The following is a 26,553-nucleotide window of genomic DNA, read 5'->3' as shown; positions in this document are numbered from 1 at the left end:
TGTCAGGACAGCTCACGGTGACCATGGGACACACGCTGAGCTGTGTCCACCTCTGGCTCCTGGCGTCCCTGGTCCGTTCAGTACTTCTTGGCTTTCTGCGGTGGAGAGCTCCGTCCCACAGAGGTTCCACCCTTGTCTGTCAGGGCCACGTCTTCTTCAGGGCTGGGCGTCCCTCACTGCCCAGTGGGTGTGGACGTGACAGCGTTCTTGCCCGCGTCGTCAAAACACCCATCACCAGCACACACGGCCAAGCGCAGGCGGGGTTTCCGAGGGAGCCGCCAGGGACATCACCTGGTCTGATTTGGGGCGAGGCTCGGAGGGGAGACTTCCTGTGTGTCCCCACGGAGGGTCCTGCGGGGGAGCCCACACATCAGGTCTGCTTACTGTTTGACGCTTTTCAAAAAGCACAGACCTCCGGGGACCATCTGTGTGGCACAGGCAAAGGCATGTCCAGGTCTCCTTGTCACCACACACCACACACCTTGGAGCTTGGAGTCGGGGAGGAAGTGCCGCTGCCCAATGCTTGTGGCCCGCCATGGCTGCCGTGGCCTGGGAGGGGGTTACAACTCTGGCCCAGTCTCCGGAGGCACAAATGGGCTCACGGAGGTGGAAGGAGCTCGCGTGTCTCCTGTGGGGCAGGAGCTCAGACCCGCCCTTGCGTCCGAAGGCCTGTGCACATGGTCCGTCTGCTGTGGCCCCAGGCCCAGCCCCCCTTCCCCGTGTCGCTGGTCATTTGCTTCACTGGTTGTGTCTTCCCGAGTGTTGCCAATCGCCCCCAACACCACGGGCTTCAGGGAGCTCAGATGTTGGAGCCCTGCATTCCCTAAGAACCTTCTTCAGATGCTGGGAACCATCCCCAGTAGCCACCCCTCTAGGAGGACGGTCCTTGCACAGCGTCTCACCCCGCGGGCTCTCCTACAGATGCTGGGCGCAGGGTTTAGAGGAAGGTCCCCAAGTTGGGTCTGCCTCCCAGGAGCTGACAAGGGCTCTGTCTTCCACCTCTTGTCATCACAACTCAGTCACAACTCAGTCGTCTAGTACCCAGTAGGTGCCTGTGCCGCACTGTGTGGTGGGGGGACACAGCGGGTCTGCTTCAGCTATGATGGGGCTGCTTCTGGCCCAGGGTCACTGAGGAGGAAGACCGATGAGCTCACGTCTCTGTCTGGGTCAAAGATGGACATCGTGGCCCGTGTGGGTGGCCCTGGCTGGATAGATGGGGAAGGCTGCCCCTGGCTGGACAGCCCAGCTCACACACAGCAGTTCCCACTCAGCCTGCACTGTCCCTTCACCTGGACTACTGGAGGGGGTTTCTGGGGCAGGCAGATGGCCCCACGGCAGACGGTGTTTTCCCTGGGCCTGAGGGATGTTCGCATGTAGTGCCCGCCCCAGGAGGAATGCCATCTCCCGTGTGGAGGCATGCTGTAGCGTGGGGTATCTGTTCCCAGGCCTGGGATTCAGCCCTCTCTAGGATGGGGGCCTGGGGCACCCAGCCCTCCCTGGGCTCAGGGCCTTTGCACTGCTATGCCCATCCCAGGACCTCCACTGCCCAGGACCCCCGCACCTCTCATCCCCACTACCCCAGGACCTCTGTACCTATTGTGCTTCTGGCTGGGACTCTCCATCTTCTGCTTTTCCCACTCAGCTACTGCTGCTTTAGTCATCTTTCTGACTTCAGCTGGGTCATTGATTTAAAAGGCTCTTGCCTGACCCTTCCTCCAACGTACACAGACCTTACACTTTGTGTTGGGTCTTATCCTCTTCTGGCTGGAAGTTCATGGTGAGAGAAACTCTGTTTGGGCCACACTCTGTCCCCAGAACCTAGGGCAGTGCCTGGTATTCATGAATGGTTGTCGAATGAATAATGAGAGAGAGATGGCGGAGGCTCTGAGAAGCCTCAGAGCAAGTCACACTAACCTGGAAGGAGGAGGAAGAGCCTCCTGGTGAGGTGGGGTGGGTGGGGATTTTCTGATGAACACAACAGCACATACAAAGGTCCTGAGGTCAGTGTGGGATGAGGGTAGGAGCATGGGCACGATAAGCTCTGATGTACCATGCACAGAAGACCGCCCCAGCTTAAAAAAACCAGGAGACTCAAAGAAACATTTTGTCCTGACCACAGTGACCACAGCAGGGGGATGAACAGTGCTACTCCTTTGCTTTTGGAATGGAGCTCCCTGAGACCCCAGGACACAGAGTGCCTTGGCCAGGCTGACCAGGGGTGACCCAGCTGAGTCGTGTTAGTCCCAAGTCCCCTAGGGGGTAGGCTATGGCTCTCTCAGTTTCAGGAACAGCAGGAAGCCCTTTGTGTGCTCCACAGCCCCCAGGCCTGTCCGGTCCCTCCCTCTGCGGCCCCTGGGCCTGTCCGGTCCCTCCTGGGCCTGTCCACATCCACACTGAGGACCCTCGTGGCCTAGGCAGGACACCTTGCCCAGCAGCCTTTCTGACCCTGACTGCGGTCTCCCCAGATGTTTCAGGTGATCCAGCCGGAGCGAGCGCTGTATATCCAGGCCAACAACTGTGTGGAGGCCAAAGCCTGGATCGACATCCTCACCAAAGTCAGCCAGAGCAACAAGAAGCGCCTCGCCGTCTACCACCCGTCTGCCTACCTCAATGGCCACTGGCTGTGCTGTAGGGCCTCCTCGGACACAGCACCGGGCTGCTCCCCTGCACTGGGTAGGTCTGTGCCTCCTCCCTCCCCCGAGGCCCTCCAGCCAATGCAGGCAGAGAGGGGGTCCCACAGGACCAGCCAAGGGGACAGAAATCAGCCCTGAACTAACAGGAAGGGAGAGCAGAGTGTATTGAATATAGACAGTGGGGTGGGGGGAGATGGGGACAGAGCATCCAAGAAACACAGAAGAGAAAACAGCGGGAGTCTCCTCGTTGCTTGGGGTCTGGGTTTTTCATGGGGATTGTGGTCTGGGGCATGTGTCCCCTTAGGTGTCCAGGAACTGGTCAGCACAAAGACAGGGTCCAGATGTCCTTTGTAAGTTACTCATTCCTTTGAGCTGGGGGTCTTGGCCTCGAGGTGTTTGGAGTGAGGGGTCTTAGCATTTCTGACAACCCTGCCTGCTCACTCCTCTTTTCTGTTGTGCTGGAAGACTCCGAAGATACCCTCGCCCGTTTGTCTGTTACAAGGAGGACGTAGGCCACGTGCATTTCAAGCATGTGTGGAGTGGGGCGTGGGTGCCTAGCAAGAACAGAAGCTGGAAAAGAAGCAAAAAATAAAAAACATTTTTTGTTCTTTTTTTTTATGGGGTTCCTTCAGTCATTGACTCACATCCACCCTGTGTGGCCAAGCACAGTTGTCCGGTTTGTGCACTGTACAGAGAAGTTTGGCCGAGGGGCCGCACTGGGGCTTGGCGAGCTGCACACGCACAGCTGCGTCTCCTAGGCTGTGCTCGCAATTTTTGAGGTGCCTCCATGCCAGAAAGGCCAGGCTCACCCTTGCGAAGGCCCTGTAGACTGGCAGGGGCCGTGAGCCGTCATGGGTGCTCTGTCTCCCAGGGGCCCTAGTGGTCCTTCGGGGTGGACAGCAGTGGGGAGGGTGCTCCGTGCTGAGGGAGGACTCCCAGGGGTGGGGTGCTGTCGTGTTTCTTCCAGAAGAGCCCAGAGGCCTTCCACCATCCTGCTCACACCCCCTTCAGTGTCCGCAGCTGCCATCTGACACCCTCTCCCTTCCCTTCCTGCCCCACTGTGAGCTGGGCCTCCTGGGGGTCATGAGAGGCTCACTCGGCCCCTTCCGGAAGCAGGCCTGGATGTGTTCAGGGTGCCCCTGTGACCTGTGAGGACAGTGACGAATGCCGTCTGGTGCAGGGGTGAGAGATACCCCAAAGCTCACGAGGTGGGAGCAGAGGGTCCGGCTTCGTAGCTGAAAAGGCCGGGACTCGAGCATGTCCCCGCCGGTTCCACCCAGGAGAGGCTGAGTACTGTGTTCGGGGGCTGGGACCCTGCCACACCCTCGGGCTGGAGCCCGAGCCGCCACAGGCTGTGAGAAGAGCTAGCACCTGGCCATCCTCACCTGGGGTGGCCCTGCAGGGCCCACCGCCCACGTGCACCAGGAGCGGCTCTTTCTGTTCCAGGTCCTTTCTTGTCACAGCAGAACGAGCATGGCCTGTCGGCTGCTGTCTCGGCAGGTCCATAGGCCTCCGGTCCTCCGAGCCTGTGGACAGGCTCCCCTCAGTGCTTGTGAACTGGGTCCCGGCCCCATCGGGGATAAGTTCACTGCATAAGATCACTCCGTGATCCAGTGAGCTTTCGGAAAGGCAATGACTGACATCATCATTCTTTCTGTTGTGTCATGGTGCTCGGGCAGCGGCCTCCCGGCAAACATCCAGCTGGACATCGATGGGGACCGTGAGACAGAGCGCATCTACTCCCTCTTCCACTCGTATATGAGCAAACTAGAGAAGATGCAAGGTAGGCCCGGCAGCCGGCGCGCCGTCTCTGCAGGTGGCAGGTGGCTGCGGAGACACCTGCCGGGGTCCCGGGGACACCTGGAGCATCCCTCAGAGACTCCCAGCCCTCGGAGCCCCTGTGGTCTGTGCGTATTCCCACACATGGGCTGAAGGGGGAGCGCGTCCCGCAGGCCAGCAGATGTGGGGCATGGACTGTAGGAACAGATTCTCTGCATAATCTTACGAGGGAATTTAGCCACGACCTCCAAGCCACCAAGTTCTTGAGAAGATCTTGTGTTTAACAACCTCCCACAGCCCAGACCGCGGACTCGTTCTGCCTGCCGGGGGGGTGGGGGGGCACATGGGTGTGTGGACACGTGTGTGCGCGTGCACGTGGGACCGTGTTCCTGCCCAGAAGCGGCCGACATGATGTGTGCACACGTGGATTATCCTCTCCTTTGTGTTCTGTGGACAGTAGGTGACGTGGGAGTGATTGGGTTGAGATTCACGAGAGGCGGTCGGGACGCGGAGGAGGGCCCGGAAGCCCCCTCTGAATACAAAAGGAAGCTGAGTGGGCCTGGAAATACACCGTCCTATTCTTCCTGTTCTGATCCGACCCAGCAGGCTCAGGGGTGGGCCTCAGCCCAGGACGGACTCCAGTCCTGCCCTGCAAGCATTCTGCCTTGAGCTCTCTGTCGGGAGCTCAACCGCACCTGCCCTCGGGTCCCTTCCTGCAGCCTTGGGGGCCGCCTCTGGGTGCACGCCCAGGCTCCAGGCCCAGGCACTATCCCACGTGGTGCACATGCGTGAGCATATGCTCCTGTGCAGACCCGCACACAACCGTGCATATGCGCACACCCACCCCCGCGCATATGCGCACACCCACCCCCGCCCCACTGGGTCCTCCCCCAGCAAGTGTGCACACCCGGCACTTGGCCCTGAGGTTTCCTCCGGAGGCCGTGCGGGAGTGGTCCTGGGGCTACAGCCGGCCTCAAGGTGGCAGCCCCTCCCCAGCACACTGAGAGGGTGACCAGAACAGAGGATGGTCAGGAGACTTAGGGTGAAGCCACCCTGTGAGGTCCAGGTTCATGAGGGAGGCTGACTGAGCCTTGCGTGGTCAGCCACTTTCCAGCGGCCTCTCTCTACGCACCATCTCCCTCTTGCTTCCAGCCTGGGGCCACCCCACCACCACAGGCCCCCATGCCTCTGTCCCTCAGAGCCACTCTCTGCCCCCTTCATCTGGCTGATACCTGTTTGTCTTGTGAGTGTCCTTCTCTGGGGAGCTTTTTCTAACCTTGTGTGTATCTCTGTCATTGCCATGACGACCATCTCTGATCTGTTCACGTTCGGTGGGCTTGACCTTTTGAGAGCAGAAGCAGGTCGTTTGCCCCAGTGCCTGACATGAAGGAGGAACGAATACTGTTTTCTGGATGACAGATGGATGGGCAGTGAACGGCAGAGGGGTGGATGATGGGTGATGGGCGGATGATGGATCGAGAGATGGTGGGTGGATGGTGGGTGGTGGTGATGGGTGTACGGGTGATGGTGGATGCGTGGAGGATGGGTGGAGGGAGAGATAGACGGAGGGTGCATGGATGAGCGAGCCTCCCTCCCAGGGTAGGAATCATCTGGGCAAGTGTCCGTACTGTCAGCAGAACTGGATCTCACAGTGTCCCTCGTTTGGCCACCGCAGCGCTGTCTTCAGGCCTCTGCCTGGAGTCTCGGTGCTTCTCTGAGGCCGAGAGCTTGTCCTCGGAGCATCTGGTGGTCTTGAGACACTTCCTTTATACTCCTGCGGCTGTTCTCTTGAGTGCCAGGACCACGGAGCTTGTCTCCCCCTGACGTGGTCGGTCCTTTCCTTTTGGCGCTTGGAGGCGGCTGTGCTTGGGCTGTGTGTGCGAGAGGAGAGACTGGGTCCCCTCCACCTCCCGCATGTGGCGTGGACTCGCCTGGCCATTCTCACTTGGGCCCACCCTGGCTCTTCCCCCCGGCCCCCTGAAGTCTGCTGACAGTGGAACCCGGGACTTGAGGCAGGGAAGGGTTAGCCCAGGGCTTGGCAGGAACGGGGGCCACGGGGCTGAGAGTAACGCAGGGGTGACTTTCCAGGTGACAGCAGGGTCCCCGCTCCGTGATGAGCCCTGAGATTGTGACATGCTTTCCCCTCTGCAGAACAGGCACGAGTGCCCACTTATCAGGGCACTGGGAAGGTTAGAGAGAGGACTCCCACGGAGCACCGAGCCGTGTCTCCCGCACAACCGTGGACGTACCGTCTGGCCTCGGGCCTCTTCCCTGGCCTGCGCCTCTTGGGTCCCTCCCAGCACTCACCCGCTCTGGCCCTCTGGCCGCGCCCCTCAGCACCCCACATGGGATGAGTCCGCAAGTCCCAGGCCTCAATCCAGAGACAGCTTTGGCCTCTGCCGTGAGACCACCGGGTAGCCCATCATGTCCTCTTGCGTGACACGGGCTAACTGTCTGGGTTGGCCCAGGAGCCAGCCACACAGCCCCCGTAAGGCAGGCTGCCCGGCTGCGTATCTGAGCTACCTCCCCGAACCTCCCCCTCCGCAGGCCTCTGCATCTGTCCCTTCTCCACCAGTGCCATGCTCCGCCAGCACCGTGAGTCTTCGTGTCTGGTGGCTGTTAGCGAGGGTCGCAGACATGTGCTTGTTCTGGGGTCATGTCTCTTGACCTGTCCGCACTGGCTGTGACAGCACAGCTCACAGGTCCTGCCAGGCCCCCAGGCAGGAGTCTCTCGGGGAGACCGGTGCCCCCGCTTCTCAAAGGGTTTGTTGAGGCTCAGACGCAAGTAACCTGCTCTGGGCCCAGTAGCTCCCATAAGTGGGGACTTTGGGGAGGGGTCCAGGCAGTCTGGCTCCCGAGACCCTGACCCTGCATGTGACGTGGAGAGAGGAAGGCTGAACTCAGACTGGCTGCGCACTGGGCTCCTCCCTCCTTTTCCTCCTCTGTCCGTTCGTCCCTCACGTTCATGTTGCTCGTCTTTCTCGCGTCAGATTCTCTGTTTTTGAATCTTTAACTGAATCTTCTTAGTCTTCCTTTGTGCAGACTCGTGATTTTTCAGTAAGAATTCGAGTTTTCCGGGTTGGAGATAAAGACAGGGGATGGACACTAGAACTTCTGTGATAATGAAACAGCAGGGCAGGTGGGGTGAGGAGCTCCCTAGGTTGGGCTCTCAGCCCAGTGCTGTCCAAATGGCATGTCTTCCCACACAGACCCTCCGCGGCCCTGGAGTGGAGGGTCCAGCTCAGGTGTTTGAGGACAGGTCGGGGGAGGGCTAGCTCAGGTGTTTGGGGACTAGTGGGTAGACCTGGTCCCAGCCTAGGTGTTTGGGGAACAGGTTGGGAGGCCCCAGGCCCAGCTGCGGTGTCTGGGTGCTTCTCGTGGGTGCCTGGAGGAGACGGCGTGGTCTTCAGCAGGAGTGAGGTGGTCCAATGAGAAAGTCACGTGTCCAGCAGGTGGGGGTGACAGAGGTCCTAGGAAGCTGCTCGTGCAGCCCAGCCAAGAGGTGACACCCTTGAGGACAGTGTCCTTGTGTCCCCGCCACAGGGTGTGCACGTAAACGCCAGGTCAGTGACGCCCTGGCCCCTCTTTCTAAGATGGGGCTTTCCTTGAGGTCATCTCCCCAGACTGACCCTGGGTGACCCCGCAGGCCCTTGAGCCCCCTGGCCCTATGTCCAGGAAGCGACATCTGCCAGCGCTGGTCTGGCAAGCAGTGGGGTGTGGACAGACGCGGGTGCTCAGGAGACAAGCTGGTCAGACGGGGCGTCAGACCCTGGCTTCTCCGGGGCTCGGCTCCGGCCTGGCTCTTGGGAATGGCTTCTGCTTCTTTGTGCTTTTGTGTGGGAGCGGTCAGCCCTTCCCCGAGGAGGCTGGCCATGCACGCTGCCCTGACCTCTGGCCCCTCTCAACGCCGCAGAGGCCTGTGGCAGCAGATCTGTGTACGACGGGCCCGAGCAGGAGGAGTACTCGACGTTCATCATCGACGACCCCCAGGAGACCTACAAGACACTGAAGCAGGTCATCGCCGGGGTCGGGGCCCTGGAGCAGGAGCACGCCCAGTACAAGAGGGACAAGTTCAAGAAGACCAAGTATGGGAGCCAGTGAGTACGGCGTCTGGGTTGTAGGGGAGCCCTTGGCAAAGGTGACCGGGAAGGGACTGCAAGGAGCTTCCTGTGCAGAGTCCGACCCTAAAGCCACCTGCACGCACCCGTGAGGCTTGGGCAGCCGCCCCATCTCCTCAGAGCAGCCTTCCTGTACTCTCCAGCTGTCGGGCAGTGCCCCGTGGACGGCACCTCCCTAACTTCCCGCCTCCCGGTCCCTCCTTCCTCCAGAACCTTCCACCTCCTGACCCATTGCTTCCAAAATTAGGCTTCAGTCGGCCAGAAGTCCCACACCCTTTGCCTCTCTCTAGGCCACAAGTACGCTTCTATAGGTGACTTCTGCCTAAGTCTTTTTCCTTTGTTTGTATTTTTCACATTTATTCCGATGAACATGTATCACATTAAAGACAGACAAAAAGATAAGAAAACGTGCAGATGGGCACTGGCGGTTGGGAACTCGGCCTCACTTTCTCTGCTCCCCTGTTTCCCCTTTGCAGGGAGCACCCCATCGGAGACAAGAGCTTCCAGAGCTATATCAGGCAGCAGTCGGAGACCTCCACCCATTCCATTTGAAGCAGAATGTCCTGTCCCAGGACGGTGCCCTGGGCTGCGGCAGGAAAGCCACAGTTTCGGGCTTGAGGGAACAGAGAAAGGACAATAGGGCACGGGGCCTTCACTTCGCAGCTCACCTCTGACCCACGCCAGGCCTACTGGGCAGCTGAGACCCTCCCGGAGCTCGTCTGTGGTTGCTGGGGCCCCATCGTCACACTGGTGGCAGGAGACCTGGGCTGGTCCTTCTGGGAGGAGGGGCCGGGACCGCCGTGCCCACTGCAGAACTCGTGCTTCCTGTCCCGGACCCTTGGGCCTCTGCTGGGTTCTATGCGGCCTGTGCGGTGGAGCCCCCAGCTCTCTCCCCCCACATGCCCTGCGGGACCAGCATGCTGAGTGCTTCGTGTCCTGTCGCCTGCCGGCGGCCACGGCCCTGGCCCTCCGCTTCCAGCCCTGCTGTTATTCCTGCGGAAGGTCAGTTTCGCTTCCTCGAGCGTCACCACACGAAGGCCCCTGTGTGCGAATGCCTTGACGACTCGGAGGTACAGGGCCCTTCTGCCGAGAGTGCCGGGGGTTCCCATCTGCTTCTGCAGACGCTGGTGTCCCGCCACTGCCACACTGCCAGAGCGGGCAACGCACCGTGCAGAGTCCAGCCGCCCCCCTTCAAGCAGAATTGTCGTTTGCTGTCGGTGGGACTGAGAGCAGGGTCTACTTCGGCTGCCCTTCTGGGAGTTTGGGGAAGGTTTTTAAAAATAGAAATGTGCATTATTTTCAAGCTGTTTTTCTTAATGTTTTTAGAGGACCGTTTCTAACGAGCTGTTTGATGAAGTACCTCAGAGCATCTAGGCCTGTCGCCAAGGGCAGGGTGCACGGCAGGCACACGGGCACGAGCCGCTTCTCTGGGAGGCCGGTGGATGGCCCTCCAGAGCGCCCCAGGGGACGAGCGTCCTGAGCTGTGCAGATCCCCAGCCCCAGGGAGCAGGGCTTTGCTGTGTCTCTGTGAGGCCCCTAGAAGCTGCCAGGCAGCGGGGGTGCTTTTCTGTGGGGGTGGGGGGTCCCGACGTGGGGCAGCCGGCCTTCGAGCTTTGGAGAACACTGTTCAGATGCTCGGACCTTGTGCCTGTCTCTGCTTTTATTTGCAAATACTGTCCAGACTCTGAACCATGATGGATAGGACTTGTCACAAAAATGGTGGAGGACGATGTTGCAGAAAATACACTTAGGGACACACAGCTAGCAGGCCACACCGGACTACCGTTTTTAACTCGGATTTGTAACTTGATGTCTCTGTTTATAAGATACTAATGATCTGCAATGTATTTTACTGGCCAATTAAAACAGACGTTTTATTCTTTCTGAGGACGGTTTGATTAACAGCGCACGTGGGCGATGGGGTGCGTGGCAGAGCAGGGCCTGTGGGAGGCTGGGTGGCAGGCCACGTGGTGGGGAGGCTCAGCTGCGAGCCTTTGGATCAAGCGGAAACCACAGTGCTCTGTGGGATGGGAAGTGTGGGGTCGGGCCCTCTAAGCGCGTCCAAGCACGTCTGCTGGAAGCTCCGGTGGGGGTAGAAACGGGCATCAGCCCAGGAAGGGCAGGTGGGCTCCCGCACGTGCTGCTGTCTCCGAGAGGCCATGGGGAGGCCGGAGGTGCTGAGGGCCCTGCCCCACCTGGACGGGCGGAGGGAAGGGCCGCACGCACCGAGGGGGCCTGGAGGAGACCTGACTCCAGAGCAGGGGCGCATCGTTTCCCTCTTCTTCCTTCCATGTTGCTGTTTTAATTCCAGCCGAGTCAGCTGTTGGGAAAGGATCATTGAGCTGACTCTGGGACCTCAGTTGGACTTGGGGGAGGTGGGGGAAGAGGGGGCGGTCAGCCCCTCTGGGACATGGACTTGGAAGCACCATCGCTGCTTTCCTCTGGCCCCTCCCAGCAGCGGATGGCCCCAGGGCTAGGTGGGGGGCTGATGGGTACAGAGGGGGCACACCTGCCCACGAGGCCTCCAGGTCAGAGGCCACCAGCACTCGTCAGCCAGGACAGGAGCATCCACAGCAGGGCCCTGGGGTACTGGCCAACTCAGACACATGCGGGACCCAGGGAGGTTCTGCGCCCATGGAAGGACAGAAGGGAGAAAGCCTCAGGGAACGTGGGACCCAGAAGTCCCTCTCCTGGGATTCCTGATAGGTCACAGTATCTCTCAGGCCTCTGTGTGTCCATTTGCTCTTCCTCCAGACAGCCCAAGCATCCCCCTGCCCTGGCCATAGCCCCTCGGCCTCTCCCTGACCAGCAGCTCGGCACGCAGGTACCTGCACGTCAGCAGCAGTGCCAGTCCCCGGCTGGGTGCAGAGCTCGCCCGTGGATGTGCTGTGAGGCATGTCGGAGGGAGGGATGTACCTGTGGTATCGGGTCCCTTTTGTTTTGTTCTGAATACGTACAATCGGCTGGCTGCTCCGGGAGGACCCTAAGTGTCATGTCCTGCGGCCTTGGGTGCTTGGAGATTAAAGAAAGTGTCTGCTGGGATGAAGTCAGACAATTTCTGTTAAGTTGTATTATGTGTCCCCCAAAACCTCATGGCAAAGTCCTGAGCCCAGCACCTCAGACTGTGACAGTATTTGGAGAGAGGATCTTTAAAGAGGTAATTAAGGTCACCTGAAGTCATTAGGGCGCACCCTAATCCCGTACGACCGGAGTCCTTCTCAGATTGGGGCGCAGCGGTGGACATGGGAGAGGATGCTCAGCATCACTCATTGTCAGGAAAGGACGAGTCCAAACCACAGGGGGTGTCACTTCCCACCGGCCAGACGGCAGAACGGCTAAAACCAACAACACGGGAACCACGGGTGTCGGCGAGGACGCGGAGAAGGGGGAGCCCCATGTGTTGGTGGGGACGCAGGCTGGCGCAGCCGCTCTGGACAACAGCATGGAGGCTCCCCAAACAGTCAAAACCAGAGCTTCCCTACGACCCGGCAACCGCAATACTGGGTATGAACTCAGAGGACACAAAACACGGGTGCAAGGGCCCCAGGCCCCTGCGCTGCCAGCGGCCTTCTCTACAGTAGCCACGATGCGGAAGCAGCCGAGTGTCGGCGGAGACGGATGGAGAAAGAGGATGCCGGCTGGGGGGTGCACACGCAACGGACCACGACTCGGCCATCAGAAAGAGGAGATCGTGCCACTTGTGACGTGATTGGACCCAGGGGCCCTGCTGCTAAGTGAGCGAAATCAGATGAGTAAAGACGGACGGACGACCGCGTGAGTCCACAGAGAAGTGGGCACGAAACGACGACGACGAGCCCAATGAGCAAACAAGAACCAGAACCAGAGCCACAGATACAGAGACTCAGCGGGGCGGAGTGGGGGCCTCTGGGAGGGGGTCTCGGTCACAGGGCGACCCGGGGCTGAGCGGTCGGGGAGCATGTGGCCTGAGAGCAGAGGGCGGCTCTGCACTTGCCCGGGGAGAGGAGTGTAGACGCTGCGATGTCCTCCTGAAGCTACTGCACTGTTGCGTGTCACGAGACTCGGAGGAAAGAGCAGATTAGGGCAGGGCTGTGCGGAGAGACGACGTGGGAGGACACGGGGTCAAGGCTCACGCTGGCTGAGCGGCTGCAGAGACCCCAGCCCTCGTGGCACCCACACCTGGGCCTTTCCACCTTCCGACTGTGGGAGCCCCCTGTTAGGGTCCGTAATCAAAGGAGCGAGACTGATGCAAAGCAAAGGTCAAGCAAAGCTTTATTTCGTGCCAAGCATCGAGAATCAAACTGACCGGCCAGGGCCGTCTCTTGCAGAGACACGACCCCTCCCAGCCTCACAGACATACTTTCATAGAGGTGTTTAGCTGGGCTATGCACAGGTGGCCAATGAGACTGCAACACAGAGAACACTGCTCAGTCATGCTAGGTCCGCCACTACAGAAAAACTGCCAGGTAACACGGGCGGCCAGTCGAATTTCAATTTACCCTCGTAGATATATGCACGTCCCACTGGTTGGACGTCGTCACCTGGCCTGACCCGCCCTTGTATCTAGGCTTTGGAAGTTCCTCTGGGAGGCGCGGGTCAATCATCTAAGTTTCCTGCAACAAAATGGCTCCCTCTGATTAAGTAGGCCCTTACACCCGCGTGGGAGCCGACTGTGGGAGCCGCATGCTAGTCGCGCCGGCAAACCAGCGCCTGGTTCCATCAGTGTAGCTCCTGCCCACACGGCCACACCTGACGCCACCTGGAGCCGCCTCCGCTCGGGCCTCCTGGCCATGGATGAAGGCCTGGGGTGCCACCACGGCCACGTCCGACCCTGGGTCCCTTTGCCTGAGTTTGGTGCATGGGGACGTTGTCCTAAGCAGAACAGATGGAATCTCGCCCTGAGGAGCTCATCCGCAGGCCTGAGGCAGACCCCACCCCGGCCGTGCGGCTGCTCCAGGCCTCGGAAGAAGAGCCTCGCTGGGCTGACTTCTGACCTCTGACAGTGCAGTGATGTCACAGGGGCCACTTGGCAACGGGGGCCCCCTGGCCACACTGGGCAGCTCATCCGACGGAGGTCGGAAGCCATGCTCTCCATCTGACAGTGTGCTGGGGAGCCCGCGTCCCTCTTCTTTCCGAAAACCTAACAGAGGGGAGAAGGATGGAGAAGGACGCGGCAGCACACAGGAGGCACCGGCCAGGCCCCGGGGTCCCTGCTTCAGGGGTGGCCCCTGGACACCTCAAGGCAGCCAGCGAGATGGCCGAGCTCCAGAGGAGCAGGAGCATGGGTGGCCTGCACCAGAAGGGGGACCCTCCAAGCTGCATCAGGAAACTGTCCAAGGAACCGGGTAGGTCCCCAGCAGCATCCCTCCCTCCTGCCCGGCCCCATGGCCTCCGCCGAGAATCTGCAAGGCCTGGCAGAGTGTGCTAGACCCAGGGTCTGCCGATGGCCAGACTGGGGCCCCTTGGAGTGGGCCACGGGAAGCAGGGTTGCGGCCGGGAGTGGGGCCAGGCCAGCTGTGCCTCCCAAGGGCCGTGGCCACATAGAACGTCTCCAGGCGGTCTGCTCAGGAGACATGAGGGGAGGGCCACCCGTGAGCCCCTGTGGGGCGTGGACATGGGGTACGGGCCAACGAACTTACACAGGGCTGGGCTACACCCCAGGCTCTTCCTAAATGCACTGCCCCAGGGGCAGGGGTGGGACACTCCATCCTTGTGTGAACCTTGAGTTTCGCCCCCCCAGGCTCCCCAACAGCAGACATCTCAGGGTCCTCTCCCTGGAGGGGCTGGACCCCGAGGTGACTGAGGGTTGCTGGTGACTGGTTTGGTCATTTGCCAGGCCCTCCACGGTCCTGGTTCTCCCAGGAAGCTCACCCAGCAAGGGGCCCTTTACAAGGGTGTCGGGACGCCGTGGAAATGAGACGCGGTCAGCGGGAAATATGGTTTGTTGTTCAGGCCCAAGGGACGAAGACTTGCTCTCTCAGGGTAAACATCTCTTGGGGAGAAGAGGAGGTGCTGGCCGGCTGGGCTCAGGGCCACCTCCGTCCCCTGAAGCCTTGGAGCAGGGGGCGCCTTCCACAGGCTCATGAAAGAGGAGCAACTTTTCCCAAAGAAGAACCCACCTAAGTCCACGCAGGCAATATCACACAGTGAGGTGGGAGGGGATCTGGTAATGCCGCCACGAGGCCGGCCACAAAGGAGGACAGTGCCGGTCCCACTGCCGGATACTCCCAGCAGCACCGCGGAATTGCCCCAAGCTGGGTGAGCGGCAGACACATCCCCGTGGCGCCTCGCCTGCCGCACTGGCCCTGACAGCCCGCACGGGACGCAGCAGAGTGTTGCTGTCTCCCCAGAGCCTGCCAGCGGGAGCAGCAGGCTCACCGGCCAGCCCCACTGTCCACGTGGTGAAGTACGTCCAGAAGAGGGGCCCTGCCGGTACACACCTCCTGGGAACAGGCAGTGAGGACACAGGAGCTGGGCTGCTGAATCCGATGGGCGGGACAAGGGGCGGCCGGAGCACATCTGCAGCCGGCAGTCCCAGTGGACCTCAGGGTGAGCCCAGCGTCAGAGGGAACAGCGGGAACCCGGGGTCTGTGTGCTGGAACTGTGGATGGCCACACACTGAGCCCAGCTCCCCTCCCTGGCCTGCACAGGGCCCCCCACGGGACCAGCCCAGGCTCACACAGCTGTGTCCACCACCCCCCGGCCTGGACCCCGGAACACAGGCCTGCCATGCCACCCGTCCCGAACCAGGCCACCCTCGAGCGGCACCCGGCTCTCCCCCCGACACCTGTGCACGCTGGGCGGGGGAGTCCAGAGAGGAGGAGGGGCCTTCCTCTGAGGTGTGTGGGGACTGCTGAGGTCTTCAACCGTGTTGCTAAGGGGCAAGGAGCAACACCATCACAGAATCAAGGCCAGTTATGAAGCAGGTCTCGATGACTGTCACTCCCCACCCCAGCCAGCTCCGCACCGCCGTTTCCGTGATTTGTGATGGTGGACTAACTGTCCAGAGGATGCGGCCACGGCCTGACCCCCAGCCTCCGCCTACAGACCCGCTGCCCCCACTGGGCCCAGGGCTGTCTCACAGCCAAGAAGTAATCTGTAAGCAGTTTGGAGAGACCCACTGCGGCTGAGGAAGAGGAGGCAACAGAGGGAGCCCTCCAGAGACCCCGCCACATTGTCCTCAGACCTCTCAGCCCTCCCCCTGCCGCTTGCTGGCTGGCCGAGCCCTTCACACTAAGGGGCCCCTCGCTGCCTCCATGTGCCAGAGTCCTGATACACACAGACACTTTCTTGGAGAAAGGAAAGGGGCGAGACCTGCAGACGCTTAGTATTACTGTCCTGCCTTATGTCAGAGGATGCACGGGGCGTCTACTTTGGAGAAAAGAAATCATGTCTCTTTTTACGGACTCTTCCTTCTTGCCAGACACATACCACAGAAGAAGCAGGTTTAGAGATCAGCCCCGGGTCTTCAAAACACGCACGTACACACGTGTGCGCACGCGTGCCCACAGGTAGGGGCCTGCTGAAGATTTTCCAAAGAAATCGATTTTAAAATTCCTGCTAGAAAACTGCTTCTCAATCACTCAGGTCCTGTTCTCTGAGCTGGAGACTGGGTGTTGCCTTTTCTCCCTGGGATGTCTCCAGAGCCACCAAGTTCCAGAATACCATCTGAAGGCCCGAGGGCTGCCCCCACCCCCCACGCTGCACGCTGCTCCCTCAGACCCCCGCCCATGGCCTTTAGAGCTTTGTCTCTGAGGTGGCCAGCCTCTGCCTCAGCATCCCTGAGCCTGTGTGGGTGCGGCCGACAAGAGCAGGATGGAGGACCCCTTGTTCTCACCCACAGGGGACTCAGATGAGTCAGAGAGGGGGTCCGCACGACACAACCGAGGCCACGTGCCCTGAGCACCCGGGAGGCCTGGCTGGGATGCGTCTCCCACCAAGGCTGACTGCCTGACATGGGGCAGGGCCTCCTGCGAGAGCAGGCCCAGGGCAGGGATGGCGTAGGAAGCTCAAGGGCCACCCAGGCCACTTGACTTGCAGAGAAGCAGGGCTGGTGTGCAAGCCGCCCCCTGGAGCCTGGCTTCCCCCTCCCAGGCCTGCAGGTGCTCCCAGCTTGAGACAGGCGAGCGCCGGTCTGTGAGGAGAGCCTTTCCCTAGAATCGGGGTGCTCAGGGGCGCCGCCCCAGTCCTCCTGTCAGGAGCAGGATTGAAGGTTTTGTCACTTCTCCCCAGGCTGCACTGCATTTGCGTCTTGGGCCCCAAGTGTGCTGGGGTGGGGGACAGGGACAAGCTGGCGGCAGGGGGGAGCAGCTATGGCGAACCAGCCACCTCTGCCATCCTGAGCCCAAATGTGGCCACACAGAAATGGGACCTGGACCATCACCAGTGGGAGGCCTGCCCGTCCTCGTAGGGCCAGGCCGCGGGCCCATCACTCCCTGAGGGGCTGGGCTGTGCTCCTCTCTGCCCTCGCAGGGCCAGGCCACGGGCCCAGGGAGTGCTGATGACAAATGCTTCTCCTTTCTCCCCAGAGTCCGAAGACCAGGGAAAGGACCCACGGAGTGACACTGAAGACGCCGGCTGTAAGAGGTCTTTGTCCAGCAGAGACAGGGGGGTGACACAGGAGACAGTGGGGCGGGGAGCAGGGCCAGCCCCGAAGTCGACACCCAGGATCCCGAAGGAACCCTGGGAGGAAGGGGTGCCCTGAGACGACCCCGAGGGCTCAGATGGGAGGGGGTCTCAGGGATGCGAGCCACCCCCTGCCCTGCCCCCTGCTCCTGCTTCCCCGGGCAGTCCCTGGAGCCGGCCATGGCCCCGAGTCCCAGGGCGGCTCCTATTGCGGCAAACGTTTGCACTCAACTCTCCAGGCTGCTGGGCCAGACGTCTCATCTCGTCTGGGAAGGTCTGGGTGTGCAGCTCGGTAGGCCGATGGGCTCCCTGCATCCCCGTCACTGCCACAGAACCATCCTCGAGGAGCACTACCCAATCCTCGATGCCTGGGGCTGAACATCTCTGCCTCATCCTCCAGCCCCCCACCCTCCCACCGCCAGGCAGGAGGAAGGGCCTCTACACCCTGTCCCACCCTGCTCTGCTGGGGACACATCCCAGAACTTTCCCAACGCCCAAGGGGAGAAAGGGCCACCCCGAAGCCACATCCATTGCCCCGCTCCCCCCACAGTCAGGCAGACCCAGAGGAAGACACGCAGGAAAAGCACCAGGACGCCCGGGGAAAGTTGGACCCAGACGGTGGAAGGACAGAGCCAGAGGTGAAGAGGAGCTGCCTGGAGACGAGGGGCAAGGGCGGGAGGGCTGGCCAGGCACATGCGCCCGCCACCCTTGGGTCCTGCTGGTGCTCACCTGCCGGTGTCTCCCCAGGAACAGGAACCAGAGTCTGTCAAGGTGGACGACCGTCCCGGAAAAGAGGCAAGAGCCTTGACTTTCGTAATAGGGCAGCCCAGCAGGCACAGTCCTGCAGGACCACAAGCAGGCTGTGGACACACAGTCCTGGAGTCCTCCTGGCAGGGCCATGCCACAGGCTGGGGCCAGTGCTGCCTCAACCCAAGATCCTTTAGGTCAAGCCCTGGGCTCCCGGCTGATACTGGGCAACCTCGCCCCAGCTTCCCAAACAGTGCAGTTGCCAAAGGCACATGGGACCTGACAGGAGGTGGCCCAGAGGAGTGCCGCTGGCCCGTGCCCTGGAGCACTGGCCAGAGACCCATCAGAGGTGTGGTAGGACTTCCCACTGGGCACTTTCTGAGGGAAGGAGGCTCTCATTTTCTTCCTGATCGTGGGAGGAAACAGAGAAGGAGCTGGACCCATTTTAGCAGGACCTACAACAAATAGTCCCTGCTGGGGGTCCAGGGGTTCACCCCAGGTAGGTGTTCTAACCAGCCCCGGTGGGCAGCAGCCCCTGGAACTGCTTGAGCCGCTCATGCCTCAGTGTGAGTCCGCACCAGTGCGGGGGCAGAGTGGGTCCCAGGAGGCTGGTGGGCAACATGCTGCTGTGGGCCAGCTCTGGGCATCCGCTTGTGACCCGCAGCCCTGGTTCTCAGAGGGTGAAGCCCGGGGAGACCCTGGGGTCTCAGGGACCTGTCAGGGTGAGTAGGGAGAAGAGGAAGGACTCTCCTTCTCTTTGCCAGAGCTGGCCATGGACTCCTTGCCATCCACACTGCCAGCAGCTTTCTACCCAGCTCCTCAGGAGCCCCCTCTGAGCACAGCCACTGTCTGGTGGTCTCAGTGGTGGTGCAGACCCGGCTGCCCCAGGGCTGGGAGCCCCTCCCAGGAAGCCTCCTCTCCTTTCCAGCTCACCCCATCCACACCTCTTTGGTTTCCATTCACAGAAACCATCTGTGTTTGTGGAGATTGATCTGGGAGACCATGCCGAGGAGGTAAAAGCCCTCAGACCACAGAGCCAGACCATCTGCCGGGAATGCTGGTGCTCAGGCCCACATGGCCTGTCCTGGGAGCCTGTCCCACAAGAATGTACTGCAGGCTGAGGCAGAGGCGGGCCAGAGTTCCAGGACTCTGGATGCTGGGAATCTGAAATCCACCCTTGGCTCCTTCTTATCCTCCACCCTGCATGCGTTCTGGCTTCATCTGAGACTCTCAGGCCAGGGTCAACCCTTCTTGGATCCTACTGGGGTGGTACAAAGGGCATAGACTTGGGAGTTGGAGACCAGGTCTCCACATCTGGCTCTCCCAAGAGATACACAAGTCGCCATGTCTCTCAGTGCCTCTGTTATTTCATCCATACAATGGAGATCTTAGTAGTACCTACATTCCAGGTTGTTCTGTAAAGCACTCAGAATGGTGCCTGTACCCAGAAAGCCTCAATACTGGGTATGATCACCACCATCACCACCAACACCACCATCACCATCAACACCACCATCACCACCACCACCATCACCATCAACACCACCACCACCATCCATCAACACCACCATCACCACCACCACTACCACCATCACCATCATCACCATCACCACCATCACCACCTTCATTACCATCATCACCATCACCAATACCACCATCACCATCACCATAAACACCACCACCACCACCACCATCACCATCACCACGATCACCACCTTCATTACCATCATCACCATCATCTCATTACCACCATCACCATCACCATCACCACCACCATCTATATCACCACGATCACCACCTTCATTACCATCATCACCATCATCTCATTGCCACCATCACCATCACCACCACCACCATCACCACCTTCACCACTATCATCACCATCACCATCATCACCACCATTACCATCACCATCACCACCATCACCAGCACCATGACCACCACCATCACCATCAACACCACCATCACCACCATCACCACCATCACCACCATGACCCCACCATCACTGTGATCACCACTATCACCACCATCACCACCACCATCACCATCAATACCACCATCACCACCACCACCATCACCACTGTCACCATCACCACCATCACCATCATCACCATCACCACCATCACCATCGTCACCACCATCACCACCATCACCACCGTCACCATCACTATCACCGTCACCACCATTGCTATCACCATCACCATCATCACATCACCACCTCACCACCATCACCACCATTATCATCACATCACCACCATCACCATAACTACCACCATTCAAGTCACCATCACCACCACCACCATCACCACCATCATATCACCATCATCATTGCCATCAGTATCACCATTAGCCATCACCATCAGCTCAACACTCAACATTAATGGTGATAATAACATTATTATCACCATCACCACCACCACCACCACCATCATCATCATCACCATCACCATCATCATACAGCATCATCATTTTCTGTAAAAGGAAGGTGTTGACAAATGGTCTGTCTGGACCATCCAGCACAAATGTCCTAGGGTGTCCTCCATTTCTCAGCTGTAGTGGGCAGCCATCTCTGGAAGTGTTTTAAATTTAAGCTCCTTCCTGGGGATTGTCCTTTTCCAGATTGCACCTCCTATCTCTTCGCCCTCAGAACATGTGGTACAGTGAAGAGTGCTGGCTATTACCCCTCACAAGGCTGTCTCATGGGCAACATAGGTTTTAAGGACTCAAGGAGGGTCATCCAGTGGCAGAGTTGGGATTAAATTCCAGAGGTCACGGTGACCCACTTCAAGGGCAGAGTTCCTTGGTCAGGGTCCCCTAATTGGAAGTTTCCTCCCCTCCTTCCCTCCCTTCCCTTCTTTTTTTTAGAGAGGGACACATGGAATGAGAGAGAGTGTGGGGCAGGCGGAGGGGCAGGGAGAGAATCGTAAGCAGGCTCTGCTCTCAGCACGTGAGCGCAACACAAGGCTGAAATCAGGAGTCAGACACTTGACTGACAGAGCCACCCAGGTGCCCCCCCCTTTTTGGAAATCTTCACTTGACACTGTCCCAACTCATGGGAAGGGGCTCAGTGCCAGCACAGTCTCTATGGCCCCGTCTGGCCCTTGGGCCTGTCTAGCAAATCTGGCCTTGGTGGCTGTGGTTGATGGGCTGATTCTCTCTACTTGTTCCCTAAACTGCTCCTGTCACTTCCCACAGGTGGTCACAGGTGCCATGAGAGAAGAGAAGCGGTCCCAGATGGACATGGGGGATTTGTCAGAAGATGAGTGAGTCATGCCTGTGGCATTATCCACAGAGACTGGGGGTTCTCCTCTACCATGGCGTCTGGTGGGCCCACTGTGCCTCATGTGGAATGGGCAGGACCCCACTGCTTGCCTTCCTTCCTCTTCTGGGTCCGCAGAGACCCAAGCTCTGATAAGCCTGGAGGGGCTGAGAGGCGAGCCGTGGGACTCAGGGACAACCCTTAGCTTGGGTCCCCTTCACCCGACAGCCAGACCCTTTCTCCCCATCCCATCAGCCAATGCATTGGCCAGACTATGAGATGGGAGAGGTGGCAGGAAGCAGAGAAGGTGAGAGGGATGTGTGTCTGTGGGGACGATTCCAGCTTCTTGGTTTGAGGTTTCGCCGGGAGGGAGGACCCATCACCGGTCAGAGACTCTGCGAAGTGGGTCAGGCCTCTGCGCGGGGGTGGGAGGAATGTTTGTTCTGACCACCCACACCCTGCCAGGGTGGGCACTGGCTAGGGCCAGCCAAGTCCCACGAAGTCCTGAGGCCATAAAGGGCACTGGAAGCAGGCCTCTGTGTCACCCAAGGGCTGCGGATCTGTTCTTTCTTTTTTTTTTTTTTTTTTAAGATTTTATTTATTTATTTGTCAGAGAGAGAGAGGGAGAGAGAGCGAGCACAGGCAGACAGAGAGGCAGGCAGAGGCAGAGGGAGAAGCAGGCTCCCCGCCAAGCAAGGAGCCTGATGTGGGACTCGATCCCAGGACTCCGGGATCACGACCTGAGCCGAAGGCAGCCGCTTAACCCACGGAGCCCCCCAGGCGCCCCCGGATCTGTTCTTTCAAGCATAGCGAAGCGCTAGGAAGAAAGTAGGAGTTCATCCAGCCCCAGGACGAGCACTGCCTTAGTGCGCGGCTTATCTGCTGCAACACTTCATAAAAGAAAAATAGCTCTAATAGAGATATTTAGATACAAAGTAAATTCCTTTGTAAAACCGACACATGGTCCTTTTAAGTAAGGAAACACAAAAACGTCTAAGTCACCCAGGCCCCTCCCGGCAACAGCGAGGATGGCACTGGCTCGTGGGCTCCAATGGACACAGCTTGGCGGCTTTGTGTTCTGCCCCAAGGGCCAGCTCGATGACTCTGCTGCCCCCAGCAAACCAGCCAGCCGGGGCCAGCACGCAGATCCAAGCCCAGGCTGCTGGAAGCCGCTCGGCCAGTGGGAAGGGGGACTCTGGAGGGCAGGCCCAGCCCTCACACCTGCTGGGCAGTTTCGGGGTCACCCGTCTGTCCCACGGCCCTGCTCACCTGCCGTCTCCGTTTTCCTCCGAGCTGAGGCTTCTCCATGCAGGCTCTCCCCTGGGCCCATTCAGAGGGTGGGCTTGGGCACCCATGGGCTAGCTGCTGCTTGCGTCCAGTGGGTGCTTTGACATTGAGCTGTGGGGCCCCTGCAGAGGGAAGGGGTACAGATGACTTGTCCCAGAGGCAGCTTTGGTAGGAAGTGGAGACCCCAGAGACCACCCACCAGGGAACAGCATAGGCCGCGGTGTTCAGGAAATGGGCAGGGCTGGGAGCGGGGCCGGCTGGAGCAGGCTTTGCTTTGGGGCCAAGAGGAGCGGTTTGTTCAGCTAGCCTGGGTCTACAGCTAGCTTATGATCAACAGCCCCTTCTGGTTCGACCTCTCAGCACAGAGGACAGCACGGGGTGGGCGGGAGAAAGCTCGGACTGCTGTGGGGAGGGCAAGCCCAGCTCTGCCCCGGAGTCCAATCATGTGTGCAGGGCCCTGTCGCCCTCTGACTGGCAAGCCCTGGGCCCCCGGGCTTGAGGAGGGGCAGGCTGTTGTGGTAAAGGGGTGCTGCCTGCAGTCCTGGGCCCTGAGCTCGGGTGGGCGTGCCTGTCTCTCCTGGCTGTAGGACCAGGACCAGCTGGGTGTGCTGCATCCCCTACTCCACCAGAAGGAAGGCGAAGGAGAGCGTGTAGCCGCCGTGGACAAGGTAGTTGGCATAGGGACGGGGCTGGAGGCCAAGGGGGCATCTGGAGGGGACGGAAAGCTGCTCTCCTGACCTGCCGGCCTCCTCAGTCCTGCAGTGACCTGGCAGGGAGGGACTGGGGCTGCAGACAAGCAGCCCTGAGAAGTGACACTGACACCATTTCAGGGCACTGCGAACCACCCAGGTGTGACCCACTGGTCTGCCGGCTAAGCGACGAGGCCATCTTACACAATAAAGTGTGAACAGAAGTTGTTCTCCCTCTTTGGTCCCCCCTGAGGGGTTCCCATCTCTTCCTTCCATGCATCTTGTTCCCTGAAGTGTAACTGGGGGGAGGGAGGTGAGCTCCGGGATAGAAGGTGGAGCCTCCCAGGTCACATGTGCAAGACGGCAGCCGTGACCACCTAGCCCTGCCCTTCAGATCGTATGAACACCAAGAAACAAAATCAGATCCCCCTGGGGTCCTGGAAAGGGCTCTACTCTTAGCGATGGCCCATGAACTTGGCCCCCAGTGCACCTGGGGGGAGTCCCAGCCCCAGGGAGAGGAGCCCTGAGGGAGGCCAGGTGTGTTCCCTGAGGCCCTGGAAAGCAAGCCTGACCGGGAGAGCACCAGCCCTTCAGCCGTGTGTGGGAGCTGTCAGGGCCAGGGGCTCTCAGGGACACTGTGTCACACATCAAGGCTCTGGGAGACGGTGCTCACAGGACGATGGGGCGGGAGCAGAGGGCCACGCAAAGGGAGGCATGACGGGGGTTCACAGTATCTTTGTTCAAACAGTTGAGTCTCCGCCAACTGCCACAGGCCAACCAGCAGTCCAACCGAAGATGGAGAACGCAGCACACGCACGCACTGTCACCCCCATGAGCATGTGCACATGCACACTCACACACACACACATGTATGCACACCACGCACACGTGTGCATGTGTATGCTTGCACACAGCACACACGTGGGCAGTCATACCCTCTCACATGCATGCACATACAGCACACACGTGCTCAGGGGGACGTTGGCCCATGAGAAGCAGCATCTCGGGGTGAAGAGTATCTGGGCTCAGAGCTTGGAGCAGTCAAATAGGTGAAACCCTCAAACGCCCACCATCCCCCCGGGGCAGCGCTGTCTGTCTGAGAACAGGGAGGCTCAGAGGCAGCTGGAAAATGCTGAGATCCACCACGGGAACTGTCATCCCTGGCCAGGCACGGGGCCAAGCTGTCACATGACCGGATCACAGAGCGGGCCACTTGCCAAGTGCTCCCAGCACTCCGTGGGCTCAGAGGTGCTGTGCACGGAGGCCAGGTCGCTGCTCGGACCCTGTCCCAGCCCCCAGACAGGCAGCACCTGTCCCCACCCAGCTCCTACCTGACACCACCTACTACAGAGGCCTCCAGGAAGCTTATGAAGACACAGCCGGTCTGCCCTGTGGCCGGGACGGGAGGAGCAGACCTCCATGCTCGGGTCCCAGGGCCCTCTCCTCAGGGCAGCACTGACCACAGTGGCTTTGCAGGTTCCTTTGTGCCCAGGCTCAGCCACAGGACAGGAGGGTGACTGGGCCTGGGTGGCCCTTTGGCGTCCATTCCTCTCTCTGTCAGTTGTCCATCCCTTGTCAGGGTGTGTGGCTGCCGGCTTCTCAGGGCTGGAAAGCGGGGAGGCCACAGTGTGCACAGTATGGCTAGCTTGCTTGAGCCTTTCACCGGGTTAGGGTATAAACTCCCAAATCAGATCATGTCTGACTTCTCACTGGGCCTCTGAACCTCAAGGTCTGGGGGTGTCTTCCAGGAAGCTGGGCCAGGGATCGTCTGGGGGCATCTGCCCGGGACCTGGGCCAGGGAGGGCCTCGGGGGTAACTGGAGGAGCTTGGCTTGCAGGCGAGGGGGGGGGCTTTGTCCAGCCTCCTACTCCATGCCACGTCCCTGAGCTGCGGGCAGGGGTGGCCCTGGAAGCCAGGGGCTCTTGCGGGAGGGGACACGCGGGGAAAGCGCCAAGCCCCCCATCCTGGGCATGTCAAGGGTTGCCAGCCCTGCCTGGCTGGACCTTGCTCTGCTGAGGCTTCCATGGAGCAGGCACTGCCTGTGGGTAGGCCTGTCTGCCCTGCCTGGAAAGTGCACCAGCCCCAAGGAGGGGGGCGGGGGAGGCAACTTGGACACCGAACGGGCCGCCTAGAGGAGGTGGGTTCACATGGAGCAGTAGGGCCCGCTCGCTGGCAGCTGGAAACACAGCAGGCTGGACAGCAAGTGGGAGCCACAGTGTTCAGCCTGAGCCCCTGGCCGCCCTGGTGCCAGGGTCCCTTCCGACCTCTGCTGGCCTCCCCCTGCTCAGAGGCACCCCCGTCCTCGGGTTCCCCCACCTCCACCTGTCAAGGGCCCTGAGGAAGCTCACTGGTGGCATTTTCTGTCACACACAGGCTTGACCCATGGTCCCAGGTGGTGGCCCCATCATCCCCGGTCCCAGGCCTGGTTCCCCCCTTGGCCCTGTGGGGCCCCCACCTCCTCAGACACCAGTAAGTGGGAGAGGCCACCAGAGCCCTCCTGGGGTAGGGACAGGACAGGCAGCGTCCCGCCCACACACAGCTCATGGAGCGACACCAGGTACGGGCGCTGCTGCTGTGCCGCCAACACCCCCTACCCCCTGGCAATGCCTCCAGCCTTTTCTCTCCAGTAACGTTATCCCCCCACCCAAATCCCACTTGCGTCTTCCTTGGGGGTAATACGGGAGCTCACAAAAACCGTTTAATTTGTCCTCTTTCCTATTTTCCGTGCTAGAATTTTCATATACTTCTCTCTATGTAATATATAATAAAATGTACATGTGATAAACATGGAGCTATGCGTGGAGAGAGGGATATATATAGCTTTTTCACAAGCTCGGCATCGCGCTGCACCGTTTCTTTGTTTACAAGTTTTCACCGTCACGTGCGTTTTCCCCAGTGTCCTCCGTGAGTGTGTGCAGGACACCTGCCATGGGCCACGCCGGTGACTGAGACCAACGCTGCTCCTCTCAGAGCTTCCATTCCGGTGGGGCACAGAGAGCGGGCGTCCGCGGAACACGGAGTTCCATAGAGACGAACTTCATCACCTTGAGAAGCGACCTCCGGCAGCTGCACCCCAGGGCACAGGGCACTGCAGGGATAACGTTCCGGGCCCCCCAAGAGTCCCGGGACAGCGGCGGCAACAGCAGGCAACAGGCGTTGGCTCTGCGCCAGGACGGGAAGCTGTCCAGAGTGTTTTGAAAATCTGAAGTCATTAATTCCACAACCTACAGATTCTGCCCCAGCCCCTCTGTGTAGCTGAGAGTGTGTGCGTGAGGGACCCTCAGCGGCCGGTCACCGGCTGCTGCCCTCAGAGATCACCGTGCCCAAGCCCTGACCTAAATATGCTGTTGCTCCTGGGCAGTTGGCTTCTGGCCCTTCTCCGGGCCTCCATGACCCTCGGCGTGGAACGTGCGTCTCCCGCAGCCTGCCCTGGACCC

General features: G+C 60.0%; 2 protein-coding genes across 3 annotated transcripts in view; both read left to right on the top strand.

Moving 5' to 3' along the window:
- Positions 1–10,412, top strand: part of RASA3 (RAS p21 protein activator 3) — a 110,644-nt gene extending 100,232 nt beyond the window's left edge. The window contains exons 21-24 of one of the 2 annotated variants that reach the window (XM_047720511.1): positions 2,466–2,677; positions 4,313–4,416; positions 8,326–8,509; positions 9,007–10,412. In XM_047720511.1, the coding sequence (XP_047576467.1) occupies positions 2,466–2,677; positions 4,313–4,416; positions 8,326–8,509; positions 9,007–9,082 (576 nt within the window). In that variant the 3' untranslated portion in view covers positions 9,083–10,412. Of the gene's footprint in view, positions 1–2,465; positions 2,678–4,312; positions 4,417–8,325; positions 8,510–9,006 lie in introns of those variants that run through there. The other variant, XM_047720510.1, reaches the window with a different exon arrangement.
- A 3,137-nt stretch (positions 10,413–13,549) lies between these two features.
- On the top strand, positions 13,550–23,336 carry C3H13orf46 (chromosome 3 C13orf46 homolog). Its single transcript, XM_047720509.1, has 8 exons — positions 13,550–13,854; positions 17,038–17,086; positions 17,682–17,772; positions 17,888–17,929; positions 18,847–18,894; positions 21,077–21,144; positions 23,015–23,095; positions 23,258–23,336. Exons 1-7 carry the CDS (start codon positions 13,668–13,670, stop codon positions 23,079–23,081), a joined length of 552 nt encoding a protein of 183 aa, XP_047576465.1. The 5' UTR covers positions 13,550–13,667; the 3' UTR covers positions 23,082–23,095; positions 23,258–23,336.
- The last annotated feature ends 3,217 nt before the right edge of the window (positions 23,337–26,553 follow it).

The sequence above is a fragment of the Lutra lutra genome, chromosome 3 (genome assembly GCF_902655055.1).
Source record: "Lutra lutra chromosome 3, mLutLut1.2, whole genome shotgun sequence".
Taxonomy (NCBI): domain Eukaryota; kingdom Metazoa; phylum Chordata; class Mammalia; order Carnivora; family Mustelidae; genus Lutra; species Lutra lutra.
This window is presented reverse-complemented; position numbering and strand designations above follow the sequence as displayed.

Coding starts and splice junctions, on each gene's coding strand:
- C3H13orf46 (XM_047720509.1), top strand. CDS start 13,668: ATGGAGAAGGACGCGGCAGCACACAGGAGGCACCGGCCAGGCCCCGGG. Junction 18,895..21,076: donor TGGGAGACCATGCCGAGGAG/GTAAAAGCCCTC, acceptor CACTTCCCACAG/GTGGTCACAGGTGCCATGAG. Junction 21,145..23,014: donor GGGGATTTGTCAGAAGATGA/GTGAGTCATGCC, acceptor TCCTGGCTGTAG/GACCAGGACCAGCTGGGTGT.